Source organism: Notamacropus eugenii, chromosome 1 (genome assembly GCF_028372415.1).
Source record: "Notamacropus eugenii isolate mMacEug1 chromosome 1, mMacEug1.pri_v2, whole genome shotgun sequence".
NCBI lineage: Eukaryota > Metazoa > Chordata > Mammalia > Diprotodontia > Macropodidae > Notamacropus > Notamacropus eugenii.
The window spans coordinates 248106497-248123470 of record NC_092872.1 but is presented as its reverse complement, the minus strand read 5'-3'; the positions used below and the strand labels follow the sequence as shown (position 1 = coordinate 248123470).

Here is a 16974-nt window from a genome sequence, read left to right as displayed (position 1 = left end):
CCTGACACCAGGCCCAGCACTCTATCCACTGCATTACTTAACTTCTGGATAAAGCTATGGTGAAGAAAATAACCCTTTATCATGATCCTCTGTTCTGTGCAGATTACAAGGACTAGGAAGGTTGGAGATGACTGAAAATACTGGTGAACTTTACAACTTTCCCTCAGAAACAAATCATAGCCTGGGCTCTTTCTGTATAATATCAACTGACATGAGCTATGATGGTCCAAGAACTAGTATGTTCTATTTATACCAGTATGATGTGGTAAAAAGAATGGTAGAGTTGGAGTGAGAAGATCTGGGTTTGCATTCCAGCTCCAACATTTATTAACTGTGTGACTGATTCTTAGATAAACTTGATCAGATCAAAGTGTAAGAAAGAATGTTCTAGCAGAAGGAAATCAGACCAAAGATTGGAGAGCAGAGGTAGGAACAAGAGGAAGAGGATCTACATTAGGGTGGTGGCAGCTGAATCAGAAAGGAGATAATGGATGTGAGACACCATGGAGATGGAGCCAACAGGACTTGGTAAGGGCCTGGATATGAGAAGTGAGGGAGAGAGGAGACAAAAACAATCTCAAGGTTATGAACATGGAAGCCAGAGTCAATGGTGGTACCATGGACAAAAATGATGAATTCAAGAGAAGGAGCAGGTTTGGCGGAGAGGAGTTACATTTAGTTGGAGGTGCCTGTGGGACATCAAGACAGGGATGGATGGGTGAGGTTTACAAAAAGTCATAACTAAAAGGAATGGGAGTCTTCTATGTAGGTGTGATAATTAGAATGAGGTGGTTGAGATTGCCAAGTAAGAGTGTCTAGAGAAATGAGAGAAGGAAGCCAAGGATAGGACCTTCAGAAATACCTGCATTAAAAGAGCTACTTTCTAGAGAATAAAAAGCAAAAGATAGAAGCAGAAAAAAAGTAGAAAATGTATTTATTCAATTAACATTAGAGCCAAAGTCTGATTTCCACTCCACTTTCACATGAGCCAATATGTGTACGCATTACTGTAAGTGATCATTCCAGACCTGAGGAATGGATGTGTCTTCTGAAAGCTGTCATTGGGTCTTCTTTATCCACAGATCCTAGTGCTGCTCCTGTGGGGCAATCACACCTTTCCTGAGGATTATATTCCCATATAGAGCTGTTTCTCTGAAAAATGAATAATGAGTCAATCAACAAGTGTACTTTGTACTCAGTGCCTACTAGGAGCCAAATACCACACTAGGGACAAAACGCCAAAATAAACCAGTCTATCTATCCTTAAGGAGCTTAAGTTATGTGTATGTGTGTACATATAAGTTAAGTATGTGTGTAAATATAAAATACATGCAAATTAAATGGTAATGAGGGAGAGGGATTGGCATCTTGTGGGATCAGAGAAGTCCTCATGCAGTAAGGACACTTGAGCTAAGCCTTGAAGGCATCTTTATATTCTCAGAGATAGAGATGAGCAGGAGCACAGCCCGGAAATGGGGGGACAACCACTATGAAAGTCTGAAAACAATGTTACCTAGAAGGAACCAGTGGAACACTTTGGCCAGATTCAGTCCGCTTAATAAAAGGATTTGTTCTGTGACATTTAGTCAATTAAACGGCCACACTTGAAAACCTAGAGTTCCGCATGTGGCCTCAAGGCTGCAGGTTCATCACTGCTAGGAGAGAGTATACAGCAGGCATGAAGGGGAGTGACATCAAAAGAGTTGGGAAGGACAGGGAACAGCTGGAGAATGAAGGGCTACAAATGACCAAGAAATATCTATGGATTTGATCCCAGAGGCAAGAGGGAGCCACTGGGTCTCCTGGTCTAGCAAGATCACACAAACTTTGACAATATGATTTGGTCTTTAATTTCTATCTTATTGTTTTTGTGAGATTTTTGCAGCTGTGTGAAAGATGGACTGGGTTGTTAGGTGGTGCAGTGGATAGAGTACTGAGCCTGAAGTCAGGAAGACTCATCTTCGTGAGTTCAAATCTGACCTCAGGCACTAGCTTTGCCACCCTAAACAACTCACTTAACCCTGTTTGCCTCAGTTTCCTTATCTGTAAATGAGCTAGAGAAGGAGATGACAAAAAAAAAGGAAATGGCAAACCACTCCAGTATCATTGCCAAGAAAACCCCAAGTGGGGTCATGAAGAGTCAGATAAAGCTGAAAAAAATGATGGAACAAAAGATGGACTAAATGGGGGAGAGAGATTTGAGACAAGACCAGTGAGGAGGCTGTGGCAATGATCCAGGTAAGAGGGGATGGGGTCTAAAGTAGAGTGGTATCTGTGTGGATGGACAAAAGGGGACAGATAAGAATGAGAGATATGAGGGAGAGGGGTGAGGAAGAGTGAAGAATGGAGGACGCCTAACAACGGACAAGCAGATATAGTGGACAACTCCATCTGGGAAGGCTAGTCCTGAGGGCAAGGAAGGAGAGGGGAGATAGAGAAGAGGGAGGAGCCTTCAGAGTCCTGTGCCCAGGTAGAGGCTTCAGAGCAAGGGCTTGGTAGGAAAGACAAGAGTGAAGGAGGAAGGATACTCTATAAAAAAGTAACATTAAAAATGCTAAAGCTAGAAAGGATCTTATATATTATCAGGTTCTACCCCAGCATTTTACAGATGAGGAAACTGATGCCCAAAGAAGGGAAGTTACTTAGCTAAGAGTAACCATAAGTCAATGGCAGAATTAGGCCTAGACTCTAGGTCACCAGTGAACTTTCTCCTACACCATACTAGATTCCTCTTTTCCTTTTTTCTCAAACAGAATCAAGTATGGTATGACCTGTGACCTTATGAAGTACATTGGTCCTGTGGTATCTACTCTAGAGGTCATGAGGAAAAGCTTCCACTTTCCTTTGGGAAGAAAGGAGACCTTAAAACTACCAAAGAGTGTGTAGCTCCCATTCCACTCTTCCATGGGACCGCCATTACAAGGCACAGATAGACATATCAAATGTTTAACAGAAAGCATTTAGTTACCAACCTAAAGAATATGTCTCAAATATCGATGGTAGACTAAACATGACCACATATGCAAAAATGATTTGTGGATTTTACATTTCTGGTGGCACATTTTCCCCTTATAAGTGAGCCACTGGGAGAACCAGAGAAAAAGTCATTCAGTCAAAAAAAAAATGTATTAAGCACTTACCATGTGCCAAAGATAGTGATAAGCCCTGAGGATACAAAGAAAGGTAAAGACTAGTCCCTGACCTCAAGAAGTTTACATTTTAACTGGGGAGACAACATTGAACCCCTGGGGAGATACAAAGATATCAAGAAAGAAAGAATAATAAAGTAAAAAGGACACAGCAGAGAACAGAAGAAAACTCACAAGGAAGCAAAGACGGACAGCTTCGAACACAAAGCATTGTATATATTATATGTTTTTTGAAATGGAAAGTTATTGCTGTATATTTTGAATCCTCTCATGTTCTGCTGCATACATGGCAATGCTTTTTTTCTTTTCTCATTTTGTATTTAAGTTTATGTGCTTCTTTTTCTTTTCTTATCGTGTATTTAAGTTTTAGTACTTAAATTTAAAATAAATTAAGAAAAAAGAAGATGGTTGTTATTATACGAAAAGAAGAAAGGATACATGATATATGTAAAGTAAATGGACGGTTGTTTTATAGGCAACGTTAATATTACACTGGGGGAAAGGTAGTGAGAACAGAGGCAGGAGAGGGGAAGAGAGCATTCCTATGCCACCAGAGGGCAGCACTTCTTTTCCTAACCTTCTAGGATCCAGGTAAGGTACTCTTGGGCTCTTATCCTTCCCTGGTTCAAGTACTTACCCCGTTGCAACCACAGCAAAAGCTTTTTTCGCTTGTTCATAAAAAACAAATCTTTCCATCTTCCCCAGGTCTGCCTGAAAGATAAAACATGCTCTCATTACTCTCTGCACAATAGGGGAATCACCATTGGATGGACACCCCATGGGCTCCCTAGAGGGCTGAGTATCAAAGCTTTGAATGCCAGCATCATGGCAGAAGTCACATTCCTTCTCTGGGCTGCATTTTCTCCAACAGCCAAAGATGCTCAGTGATCCCCATAATGGTGCTCTTGAAGAAGGACTTGGGAGAAGACACCACTGGCCAGAAGACACCATTGGAAAAGACAGAGAAATAATGGATTGCTTGATATCTTCACCCATTGTCTCCAATTCTGACCTCCTGGAAAAGATGGAAGGTGGAGGAGAAGGTGGGCTATGTGCAAGTCCTATTCCCCACCACAGGTAGCAAGCAAATTCAATTTGTGGTCACTTCCTCAGTACTCTGCTAGAGTCACAAAAGATGCTACTGCATATCATGGGATTATATACAGCATACATAACCTTTCTGTGTGGTATTTTTCCTATATGAAAAAATATAGATCTTTAATCTTCTTCCAGAAGAAAAGATAATGAAACAAACCTTCCTCTCCTCTATAGAGGGGTAGAGGACTATGGGTGAGGAATGGTGTACTTCCTTATCATCTCTGCATCTTAGAATCTCTAACTCCCTTCAAATTACAGTGTCCTCATCTACACAAGGCACCTCCTGATCCCCTCAGCTGACAGGATCCTACTCCTTAAAAGTTATTTTGTATTGAGTTTTACATATTTTGTATTAATTTGTATGCATATCGTCTTGAATCCCACTCCCCAATAAAAGAATGCAACCTGATGGACAAAGATTTTTTTCCCTTTCTTTCTCTCCTTCTCTTTTTTCCTCCTTCCATCCTCTCTCTCTTTCCTTGTTTCTTTCTTTCTTTCTTTTGTCCTTTCATTCCTCTCTCTCTCTCTTCCTTCTTTCCCTAAGACCTTGTAAAGCGTCTGGCATATGGTCAGCACTTAATAAACACTTTTTGAACTACTCCTCCCCATATGACAGAATTTTTTTTGTCTCTTGCTCAGTCACCATAAGCAAACACTGATCAAGCATTTACTATATATAAAGCCCTTCACCTTGCTTGAGGCTAGAGACGCAAAGATAAAAATGAGCAAAAGCCCCTGGTCTCAAGGGGTTTACATTCTATTGTGATCTATATAACAGTGCTTCAAATACTCGGAAATCCTACAAAGGTTCAGGAAATTGTGCCATCAACTTACCTCTGCTTAGAAGGTGGTAATAGTTATTTAATCATAAAGGCTAGCATTTATAAAGTACTTTCAAAGTACTTTATGTATGTAATTTCCTCTGATCCTCACAAAAATTCTCTAAGTGCTATTATTATACAAATTTCACAAATATAGAAACTGAGGCACAGAGAGGTCATGTGTCTTGCCCAAGTTCACACAGTTATGAAGAGTCAGAGGTCTTCTTAACTAAACCCATCGCTCTATCCACTGTGCTGCCTCTAATAATAATAGTTCACATTTCTGGTTTACAGAAAGCTTTTTTGATGATATTCCTGTGAGATAGGGAGTATCCCTATTATTAACCACATTTTACCTTGGCACTCCGAATGATCCATGATTTCACTGGTGTTGATGTTATCTCACCAAATACTTGATCTCTCCAAGCCCTAATAGACAGGCATTGTAAGTTGCTGTAACCAAAGTCTGTCACCTTCTAGTGCCCAGGCATCTGATGATGAGTCTCTTAGCTAAGCTGGTCCTCCGCCAACAGACATAATGTCTATAGCTTGGCTGTACACAAAGCTTTTGTAACTCAGTAGGACCTGTCAGAAATGGTACTCCACTGGCAGAACCTGTGAGCATCCAGGACAACCGCCATGTCACAAGGATACATCAGAGCAAAGCCTTAACTACCAATCATGGAATTAAGGGCAAACCACACAAAAGGAACACACAAATCAACCTCACAATTTATAGTAGGAAAAGAATTCAACAAGCACTTAAGACAAATTGAGTCAGACAGAAGGAGGATATTATTTACTATAGTGTCTCACAAATGAGTGCCATCAACACTCCCCTCCCAATCTATCTCTTTTTCTAACTGGGAGTTAAATTCAGCTGTTTCCGCTGATGAAATAAATTCATTAACATTTTTTCACCTTCTAAATTAGAAGTTCTTAACATGGAATTTATGCATAGATTTCAGAGGGTCCATAAAGTTGGGGGGGAAAAACTTACATCTTTATTTTCACTGAAATTTAGCATTTGCATAATTCAGCATAATGTAGGGAAAAATTTATTCTGAGAAGGGGTCCATCAGTTTCACCAGGCTGCCAAAGGGATCCATGACACAAGAAAGGGTTCAGAAATGCCCCCTAGTTATGGCTCTGCTCTGAGGCAGGATGCTAGAATAATATCCTCATTTTACAAATGAGGGACATGAAATCAGAAAGAAGAGGCAGCTTGCTCCACCTTATACAAGTAGTAAGTGACAGTCAGGATTTAGACCCCAGTCTTCTGGTTCCTGATGATTCCTCTGCACTAGAGCTGCCTGAGAGTCACTGAAATGAGTGGATTCAGAGTTATTGGTCCTGCATCTCAGGCTGTGGTCATTTCTCAGTGTGTCCACAGGTCACATACCCATCAGCTCTCGAGCCAAGTTGACTTAGTGAAATTGCCAGAGGTGCCTGGGCTCTCAGAAGCAGCGCTGCCAATGGTGACTTGATTCAGAGCCAGGCAGCAGGCAATCTGGAGCCCCTGGGAACCTGTGACACGCCGAGGTCTCTGCAGCCGCTTTTATCTGAGCGAAAAGGAGTTTATGAACTGGAAATGATATTTTACGACTTTTGATCTGCACACTTAAATGGCTCTTCAGACAAATTGCTCCTCCATTAATGAATTAACCTTTCACCCCCATCATCTTTATTGGCAGCAGGCCTGCCTTTGCCATTACATTAAGCCCATTTTTGTTCCCCTTACCCCTGCATCACATGTCCCCAGGGCAGACGTATGTGACCTTGGCCCCACTCAGTGAAGACACCAAAGTGGGGGGAGTTGAATGTACTGACTTGTTTCCTAAGGTCTGGGCTCTGCCCAGTGTTCCAGATTATCTGCATAACCCCATTCCCCACCTCTCCCATGAAGAGCCAAAGTCTCGGAGCTCAGGTAAGGAGGCAGAATAGGGGTGGGATAAGAAAAAGGAAGTTGTCTTCCATGGTAGTTATCCTCTTGAAAACTGAAGGGGTGGAACCAAGATGGCAGAGAAAAGGCAGGGACTCACCTGAACTCTCCTCCATACCTTTCCAAACAACTTTAAGTAATGCTTCAAAAACAAATTCTGAAGTGGTAAAACCCACAAAAGGAAGGAGTGAAACAATTCTCCAGCCCAAGACAACTTAGAAAGTCAGGAAGAAAGGTCTGTTGCACCAAGGTGAGAGTGGAGCATGGTCCAGAAAAGGCAACCCCAGTAAATCAGCAAACCAGGCCTTCGGGGCAACAGAATCTATAGAGGCAGTGGCAATTCCTGGACCTCTTAGCTTCCAAATGGTAAGGGGGTCAGAAAGAGATTACAGGGGTCCCTTCTCTGGCAGCAGGGACAGGACTCTGTTGCATTACTCATATCTAGATCTGGGTCACAGTCCTGGGTTTCAGTCCCAGGGCAAAGAGAAGCACTAGCAGCCCAGAGTTTGCAACTGCAGGGGAGCTGTGACCCTGGTCACAGTTCCAGGGTGAAAAAGAATACTCGTGGTTGCTTACAGACCAGAGCACAGACCAGTAGAGTAGTAAACACACTTCTCCCAATATCAAACCACCTTGGAAGAACAAAAAACTTACAAGCCTTCTAGAATTTTCTCTGAAAACAGATGCACAAAAAACATGAAGCTTAGAACAGTGGCCCCTCCACTCTGGAAGCAGAGCCCCACTTTAGCATAGTCAAAAGTCAGTAAATAGATTGGGAAAATAAGCAAACAGCAGAAAAAGGTCCTGACTATAGAAAGTTACTGTGGTGACAGGGAATATCAAAACACAAACCCAGAAGTAGACAACAAAGTCAAAACTGCTACATTTCTAAAGCCCCAAAGAAAAATATGAATTGATCTCAGGCCATGGAAGAGTTCAAAATCAAGTGAGAGGTAGGGGAAAAATTGGAAAGAGAAAGAGAATGACACAAGAAAATTATGGAAAAAAAAAATCAACAGCTTGATGAAAGAGATGCATAAAATACTAAAGAAAACAAATATAAAAATAAAAACCCAAAATAGGCCAAATGGTAAAAGACGCACAAAAATCCAAAGAAGAATGTTTTGAAAAGCAGACCTGATATAATATAGATGTAAATAGAAAAAGAGAACTCCTTAAAAAGCAAAACTGACCAAATGGAAAAAGAGGTACAAAAAAAATCACTAAAGACAGAACTCCTTATAAAGCAGAATTGGTCAAATGGAAAAAGAGGTACAGAAGCTCACTGAAAAAAATAATTCCTTAAAAATTACAATTAAGCAAGTAGAAGATGGTGACTTTATGAGACATCAAGAAACAACCAAACAAAATCAAAAAATGAAAAAAATAGAGGAAAAGAGTCAAATTTCTCATTAGAGAGACAATTGACCAGAAAAATAGATCCCAGAGAGATAATTTAAGAACTATTGGATTACCTAAAAGTCATGATCAAATAAAGAAGCTAGACATCATATTTCAAGAAATTATCAAACTGCTTCAATATTCTAGAACCAAGGAGTAAAACAGAAGTTGAAAAAATTCACCAATCACCTCCTGAAAGAAATTCCAAAATGAAACCTCCCAGAAATATTATAGCCAAATTCCAGAGCTCCCAAGTCAAAGGAGAAAATATGTGAATTCAGATTCAGAGGAAACTGTATTTTGTGGCTCTAGACAAGGAGATTTTTTTTTAAAACTAACTATATCACACTGAGCCGAAGAAGTCCTGACCCAAACACTTGCTTTCTCTGGAACTACACATTATCTGCCATAATCCTTTTCTTAACACTTGAAGGCTTGTCCAAAATTCTTAATCACAATCAAAGCTGTAACTAGGACAGGATCCTCAGAGCCTTGCCCCAGGCTGCGGACATCGGGGGTGTGGAGGGGGGCATACTTCCTCCCTGGATTTTAGTCCTCCATAGACTGTGCCCTCTAGTTTGGCCATAATCTCAGGGAGAGGTTCCCTTTACCATGAGGGTTCCATTGCCCCTCTCTCGGGCCTACTCTCTCCACAATATGCAGGGGTGTAGATAAATGTCTTTGGGGGACTACTCCTTCAGGGCAACTGTACCCATAGTTGAACTGCCCACTGTGCTACCCCCAATCGCCACTTAGGTTTCTACTCTGTGCCACCATCCTAGCCTGTCCCCTCGTTACCATCTATACCACTGTCAGCACTGACACCCCCCTTCCCACACACGCACACCATTCTCTGCCCAACCACCAACATCAACTCTCCATCCCAGGTAAAAAATCTGTAGTAATGGTTGTACTCAAGAGTTAATAGAAACTCATCTCCTCAGTCTGACAAATAATAAGCAAACAAGTAAAAGTATTGTACCTCACGTGTAAGTCTGGAGGGAAAAGCGTAAAGGTGAGGCCAGTCAGTTAACAAGCACTTTTTAAATGATTACTATATTTCAGGCACTGTGCTAAGCACTTGGGATACAAAAAGGGCAAAAAACAGGCCCAGCCCTCAAGAGAAAATATGCAAATAATGCTATAAAAATCATATACAATATAGGTGGGAGGTAATCCCAGAGGGAGACCACTGGGAAAGGCTTCTGGCAGACGGTGAGATTTTAGTTGGGTAATTTTATCTAGGAGGATATGGAGGCCACGAAGGTTAAGTGACTTGTCCAAAGTTACATAGATAGAAGAGGGATTTGAACACAAGTCCTCTATATCTGGAGTCTATGTTTTTTCCATTGGAATAAGTGTCAGAGACAGACTTTATTCTGTATCTAGCTTGTTTTGTGCACATTTGTTTCCATGTTGTCTCTCCTGTTAGATTGGAAACTCCTTGAGCCTCTTTTTGCTCAGTTCAGTGCCTGGCACACAGTAGGTGCTTAATAAATTCATACTGACTAAGTGATTTGAGCTCACATCAGCTGACTCCCACCCTACACCAGAGCACCTCCCTTGATTGATTCTGGGTCTGTTTCCTTTCTCAACAGCATTCTAAATCCCAGGCTAGGATCTTCTCCTGATGCCAACTTGCCTCATCAGGAAAATCATCCCCATTGTAGTCTCTCTAGAAGCTTCTGCAGTGTTAATGGAATGGCTCAGACCAGAGCTGAGCAAATAGGGTCCTTTTCATAAATTCCAAACTATAAATTTATATAAATACTAAGTTATGACTCACAACTATCGCAGTACTTATTCAATTACATTTAAAAATGGATCCATGGCCTTGGGATTTCTGGGCACCTGTACAAAATACCAATCCATTTATTAAATAAAATCCAGCAATTCAAATTCCCTGGGAAGGAGGGAGGCTTGGATGATTCTCACTCCCAAGAGGGGATGGCAAATTAAAGTGGTTCAGGATGGATTCTGAGATCAGAAAGTAGAGGCTTATAGGAACAAAGGGGAAGAGGGTCAAGGACTTTGAAGAAGGAAGGCTAGGATTAAGTTTGAAACAGTGAGAAGAAAGATTTGAGTTCAAATCCAGGCTCAGACATTTACTAGCTGTGTGACCCTGGGCAAGGCACTTTACCTCTATCTGCCTTGGTTTCTTTGTCTGTAAAATTGTCATAATAATAGCAATAATCTCATGAGGTTGTTGTAAGGATCAAATGAGAAAACAAATGCGAATCACCTTGCAGATTTTAAAGTATTAAAAAAATGCTAGTTTTTATTTGTTTGTAGTACAACTCAGTCCAGTTAAAGTGATGTGCTCTGGGTTTGAGGACACCAAAGGGGGCGACCATTCAGGTCCCCTTTAACACTGTAAGCTCTGACTCACCATTCTCATGGCATTTTCATGGGAACTTAAGTTGCAGAAAGTGACTTCAAAAACTAATAGGTGTTTTTACCCAGAGTTCCCTGCATCCTGTGATCTCCCTCTTGACCTTCAGTGGACTTCTGAGAGGAAGCTGAGAGAGTGAGGCAGGACAGGGTGTCTCTGGACTCCATACCAGATCATTCCAGCATGGAGCAGACCTCATTAAGTCGAGAACTGAGTGAGTCAAAGTGGGTGAACCAGCGTTACCTGTTTGTCCTTTTCCAGGAGAGAAGGAAGCACCTGATGATCTAATAGATACTCCTAGAAACTGCCTAGTGTCATCAATCTAGAGTTAGAAGTGACCTCAAAGGCCATCTATTTAATTCAAACTCCTCATTTTATAGATGAGGAAACTGAGACCCAAGGAGATCAACTAACTTATTTGACAGGGTTACAGGGCTAGTAAGTACCAGAGGTGGGATTTGAACCTAGGGCCTCTGACTCCAGAACCAATGCTTTTTCACTGTGGCCTAGCATCTGGAGAATTCTAGTCTACTAGGAAGAAATTAGTCCTATCATGGACATGCAATGTGTTGTTTGGAATTTTTGACAGCAAGATCCAGACAATTCATTCAAATATTCTGATTTTAGGATGTCCTGTCTATTTTCAACTGCTAGCCACTTTGCTATACAAGATAAGATACACATTGTCAGGGCCAACATAGACTGGGCCCTGTAGAAGGGGTCCAATCTCATATGAATGTCTACCAGGGAGTCTTGGGTTCTTCACACATTCCTACTTGGAATTCAGGCCAAATTACTCTGCTTCATGCTCAGAATACTAGGTAATACCTGATATGCATGTTAACAAAGGGCCTGTCAGCCCCTAAGTGACAATTACCTCCTAATGGCTTTTCTTTGGCAGACAAGACAATCAGTCCCATTCAAAAGGAGATAATGATTCATGTCGCAAAATGTATCCATGATTCTTTGGCTAATAAGGCAGCTAATACCTAAGATCTCTATACAGATAAAGCAAGGTTGTTGGTGACAGCAACGTCTTTCTTTTTCTTGACTGAGCTGCTCCTTGATTTTCAGCATAATGATACAAGAAACTGGGAAGCACTCCCCCAATCCAGTGGGAAATGCCAATAATCAGGAGTTTGGTCCTGAGTCCCCTGGACCATGAATTATGACTCACCTTAGAGTATCTTTAATTGAGAGATTCAACAGAATCATCTCCTATTTAGGAATGCCCCCACTGGCTCTTAAAGAGCCATGAGCCCCCATAGTGAGGATGCCTCCAAGTTCCACAAAAAAGCAAGAGTTCATCTGATACTCACCAAGAATGAGTTGTCATTCCCTTCCATTGCTAGCAAACTCCATATTTTCAAATAGCATCCAAGATGGTCACCCCTGGGATCTCTACCATTGAATTAGGGTTGCAAATCCCTGCAACTCAACATAATCAGGGAGAGCTATTTAATTCTCTTTATTGATCTGGCCAAGACTAGCCATACATACAAGAGAAAATCGTGAGAACTGTCTGAGAAAAATAGCAAGGAAGCTCTGAGCAGACTGGTGTAACGAAATGACTATGTCTCTAGAAAGAAAGTAATATTTTCATTAATTAACAGCTTTAAATGGAAACAAATAATGACTTAGTCTTCACCCATCTGTTCATGGGAATATAGCATCATAGGACTGAGAGCTAGAAGTACCCAAGAGATCGTTTTGTCTGAGTTTCTACCTATTTCTGAGATCTTGGTTTTTTGCCTGTTCCCTCTACCCAAACTCTGGCATATGTACCCCTAGGAGGTTTATGTTAAGTAGGCTTTACTTGCTGGCAAGTCCCTCTGCTCTTCTGCCTATTTAGTTCCTATAAATTATCTCTGAAAAGGGTTCATTTATCATAGTAGGGAAAGCAAGGGTAACTTGTACCATGCACCATCTACCCCTAAGTGGGGAACTCATAGCCTAAAGGCTACATGTGGCCCTCTTGTTCCTCAAGTGCAGCCCTCTGACTTAATACAAACTTAACAGAACAAAGGCTTTTGTTAACTTCTATGGAGTTTGGATTCAGTCAAAGGGCTCCAGGGTCACATGCGGCCTTGAGGTTGTAGATTCCTCATCCCTGACCTATAACATTCCACCTGAGCAGATTCAGTCTCTGATAGCAGTCCCAGGGAAGTCCACAGTTATGCGCACAACATGTCAAGGTCCTTGAACCTCTGACTGCTAGGGTCCCATATTTCTGACCCAAACATGTGCAAAATAAAGTGTTGAAAAGGAGCTATCAAGGACACAGCTTTGCTGACCTTAAGACTCCAATTTGTGACCTCTCATTCTGCCAGGAGACACAAAGAAGATGGTACCCTCTGGGTAAAAGATGTCACAATACATCCCTTGTGGTGTACTCAAAACAGAGGATCATAAACACATTCTTAAAGCCACCCAAGAACTAGAGACCTCCAAAGTTGCATTGATGTCTAACTGGACTCACCCTTTCCCTCCTTACCAGAACTCATCATCATAAAGCCTATAACATTCTCCCAGAGATTCTTCCAGGTTTATCTGATGCCTACAGAAACCCTGGAGCAGCAGAGGGGATGCTGACCTTATGGGGGCTTTTGGCAGTTGCCACAGCTGCTAACCACAACTGTCCTTCCTCCCTGATTGAGGAAATCAATGAGCATGAAATGGCTGACCTCAAAATACTCATTACCATTGGCGTCCTTTCTCTATCCTCATTTTTATCTTTCAGAATCCTTCTCTTTCCTTCTCTTCTTTCCAAGCTCTGTTCAAATGCTACCTCCTCTTTGAAGCCTTCTCGGATTCTCCAATGATCTCTCTCTACTTCCTCTAAATCAAGTCAATAAGCATTTAGTAAGCACCCACTGTATATCAGTCATTGTGCTAAGTGCTAGAGATACAAAGAAAGGCAAAGAACAATCCCTGCCCTGGAGAATCTCACAATCCTATGGGGGAGACAACATGCAGATGAAAACACCTGAGGACAAACAAGATACAGACAGGATAAACTGGTGATAATCTCAGAAGCGAAGGCACTAGAATTAAAGGGATTGAATACGGTGTCTCATAGAATTACTGCAATTAATTGTGGACAGGTGCACAGACAGGAGAATACACTCCTTGAGGTCAGAGATTGGTTTTTATATCCCCAGTGTCCAGCACCATGTCTTAAAAATAATAGGGGCTCAATAATGATCTGTTGAAGAAAGAAGACTTGATATTTCACCTATCCAGGGAACTTAAAGAGAACCATCTATGTTACACATTTAACACATCCATTAAAATGGAAAAGCACTTTTCTTCTGAGAGTATATTGTTCTAAGAACATGCCCTCTTGCTTTCTTCTTATCCCCTTTAAAGAAAGCACTGAGGTTAATTTCATGGTCCCATTTGGTGACAGTGGATGCCAGAACTTACACAAGATGGCATGAGATTGATATCATCTTGGGCTTCATTAAGAAGAGCATCATTTCTAGACCTAAGGGAGTCCCTTTGCACACCACTCTAGTCGAACCCTACCTGGAGCATTCAGTTCAATTCTCAGCACCATAGTTTTAAAAGGACAGTCAAAATGGGGAAAGGCCACGGGTCAATGTCATAAAGAGATCAACTTGAAGGAACTGGGAAAGTTTAGCTTGCAGAAGGAAAAGTAGAGGGGTATGATGAGAGAGATCTTCAAGCATTTGAAGGGCAACCATGTAAGTAGTCTTAGATTTGTTCTGCTTGACCACAAGGGGTAGAACCAAGAGCAGAGAGGGAAATTTAGGCTTAATGTCAGAAAAAACAATTTTTTTTCTTAGCAATTAGAGCTGTCCAAAAGTGGAAAAAGGTTCTCCTCCTTGTAGATCATAGGACCAAGTTCTAGAGCTAAAATAGACCTCAGAGGCCATTCTAGTTACAATCTCCTCATTTTATAGATGAGGAAACTGAGGCTCAGAGAGGTTAAATGGCTTTTTCCAAGGCGACATGGGTAGTGACCATCAGAGGAGGCATTCAAACCCAGGCCTTCTGGTTCCAGAGACTATATTTTTCCCCTATTCCAGAAGAGAGACTGGATAACCACTGTAATAGTAGGGACTCCTTCTGGCGTTGGGTTTGACTATCAGCTGGCTGCTGAAATCCCTTCCAACTTTCAAAATCCATGATTATAACCTAGCTTCCAACAACTAGACCAATTTTCCAAATCATAAATTAAACATCGGTCTGCCTCAGTAGCAGACATAGCTCTCATCGCTTCTTCCCTTCCACCACCTTAAAACAACCAGCTAAAAACAAACATAAAAATCCTCCCATTAGTCAGACGCCTGCTATTCTGTGAGCCACAAATTCCATGAAGCCATCTGGTGGAGCGAAGGCATTCAAATGAAATGTCTACAGTACATACAAAATAAGCTAAATTCATTTCAAGTGCAAATAACAGAAGTTGACAAAGCTGTTCCCCAGTCCAAGATTAAAGTCAGTAAATGTCCTTCTCAGAGGAGATGGAAAATTATGCTCAGTACAGTCTCCTCAGTGCTGAGATGCTTGCACTGAATAGAAGCTTGATTTTCCCAGAGACACTAGCTCCTTATTCAAATTTTTTTTTAGAGGCTGGATTGACTAGTATAGGGAGCTCCTGGTCTGAATACTACTTCTAGGAATGTAGATCAGCAACTATTATGCAAACTCAGTCTTAGAGGGCTACCTAGAGTTGTGAGAAGTCAGTAACTTATTCAAGGTCACATAATCAGAATGTTTTACAGGCCAGGCCTTCTTAAAGCTGAGGCCCATGTACCACTCACTATTATCAGGCTAATTCTCTCTGAGTTTAGAGGAAAAGATATCTCTCACAACTGGAGGTAATCCTAGGACTGAGCCTGACAAAAAATGTCATTCCATGGACTAAGGAAACTGAGAAGTACTGGCTCTGTGTTGTTTCCTTTGATCCCAAGAATTTATCCACTAACAGCAAAAATCACCCTCAAGTTTGTAATTTTCACTGATGAGTCTCACTGTGCACAAGGACCTTTGACCTTTGGGTAGTACCAAGAACTAAACTCCTTGGAATAAGCCAGGCCTGGACCCCTTCTTGTGACAAACTCTTGTTCTGTGACTAACTGTAGTAGGTTTGTGTCCATGATCCAATGTGGTACTTGGAGTCAAGAAGACCTGGGTTCACCTTGTGGCAAGTAAAAAGTAATTGAGACAGTTTTGAGGTAAATTACAACAAGTTTTATCAATTATGGCTAGCAAATGGTTAACATAATGGGCTCATTGTCCTCTTGATGACACCAAAGAAAAACCAGGGCCACTTCTTGAAGCTTGGAGTGGGTAGTCCTAAGGATGGCAATCAACTCTGATTGATTAACAATGAATGAGAGGTGAACTTTACAAAGAAAAGTAGACTCACTCCAAAAAGGGACTAGCAGTGACATCTAGTCACTCTTGGCCAAAGGGACTATCTCTAAACCCTTAGCCTTAGACAGTCTAGAAAAAGGCTCTACCTCCACCCAAACTTGCTTGACTGGAGCACAGTGGCAAGAATTCACCTTGTATTAGATTGGGTGGGGTCTGACCATGGATTGAAGAGAAAGTTCAACCTTTAATAACTGAGCTGAGAAATGAAGACTTTAGAAAATGGGGGAACTCTGGATCTCTCCAAGTCATTGGTTATTAATGATCATTTCCCTCAACATCTTGCCTCAGATACTTGCTAGCAAGTCACTTAGCTTTTTTGAGCTTACTTCCTCTCCATTTTCCACCCGCAGCTCAGCTTGGCCTCCACTCCATAGAACCTCAGGCCTCCCCCAGGATAAGCTGATCACATGAAATCCCCAGAGCTTAACACAACGCCTGGCACACAGTAGGAGTTTAATACATGTTTACTGGACTAAACAGAGTCTCAGTTTCCCCATACCACGTGAAAAAGAGCTAACATGTTTAGTGCCCAAGCAAATCTTCTGTCAAGGTTTCAATGTGGCTTTTGGAGTCAAGAAAATCTAAGTTCAAATCCTCCTTCTGATATTTACTAATAAGCCACTTATCTCTAGGCCTCAGTTCCCCCATCTGTAAAAAGGATATTATATTTATCTCCTCACTGAGTATTGTTAAGGTTCAAATGAGGTAAAATATACAAAATACTTTGAAATCTTTTGTTAGAAAAATATCAAATGTTATTATCTC

At 41.4% G+C, this 16974-nt stretch overlaps 1 protein-coding gene across 1 annotated transcript in view; it reads right to left on the bottom strand.

Moving 5' to 3' along the window:
- Positions 1 to 917: 917 nt before the first annotated feature.
- The window catches only part of FUOM (fucose mutarotase), a 37137-nt gene continuing 21080 nt past the window's right edge, over positions 918 to 16974 (bottom strand). The window contains exons 6-7 of the mRNA XM_072628457.1: positions 3787 to 3860; positions 918 to 1152 (exon numbers count right to left, since the gene is read on the bottom strand). Coding sequence (XP_072484558.1) covers positions 1086 to 1152; positions 3787 to 3860 — 141 coding nt within the window. The 3' untranslated portion in view covers positions 918 to 1085. The remainder of the gene's footprint in view (positions 1153 to 3786; positions 3861 to 16974) is intronic.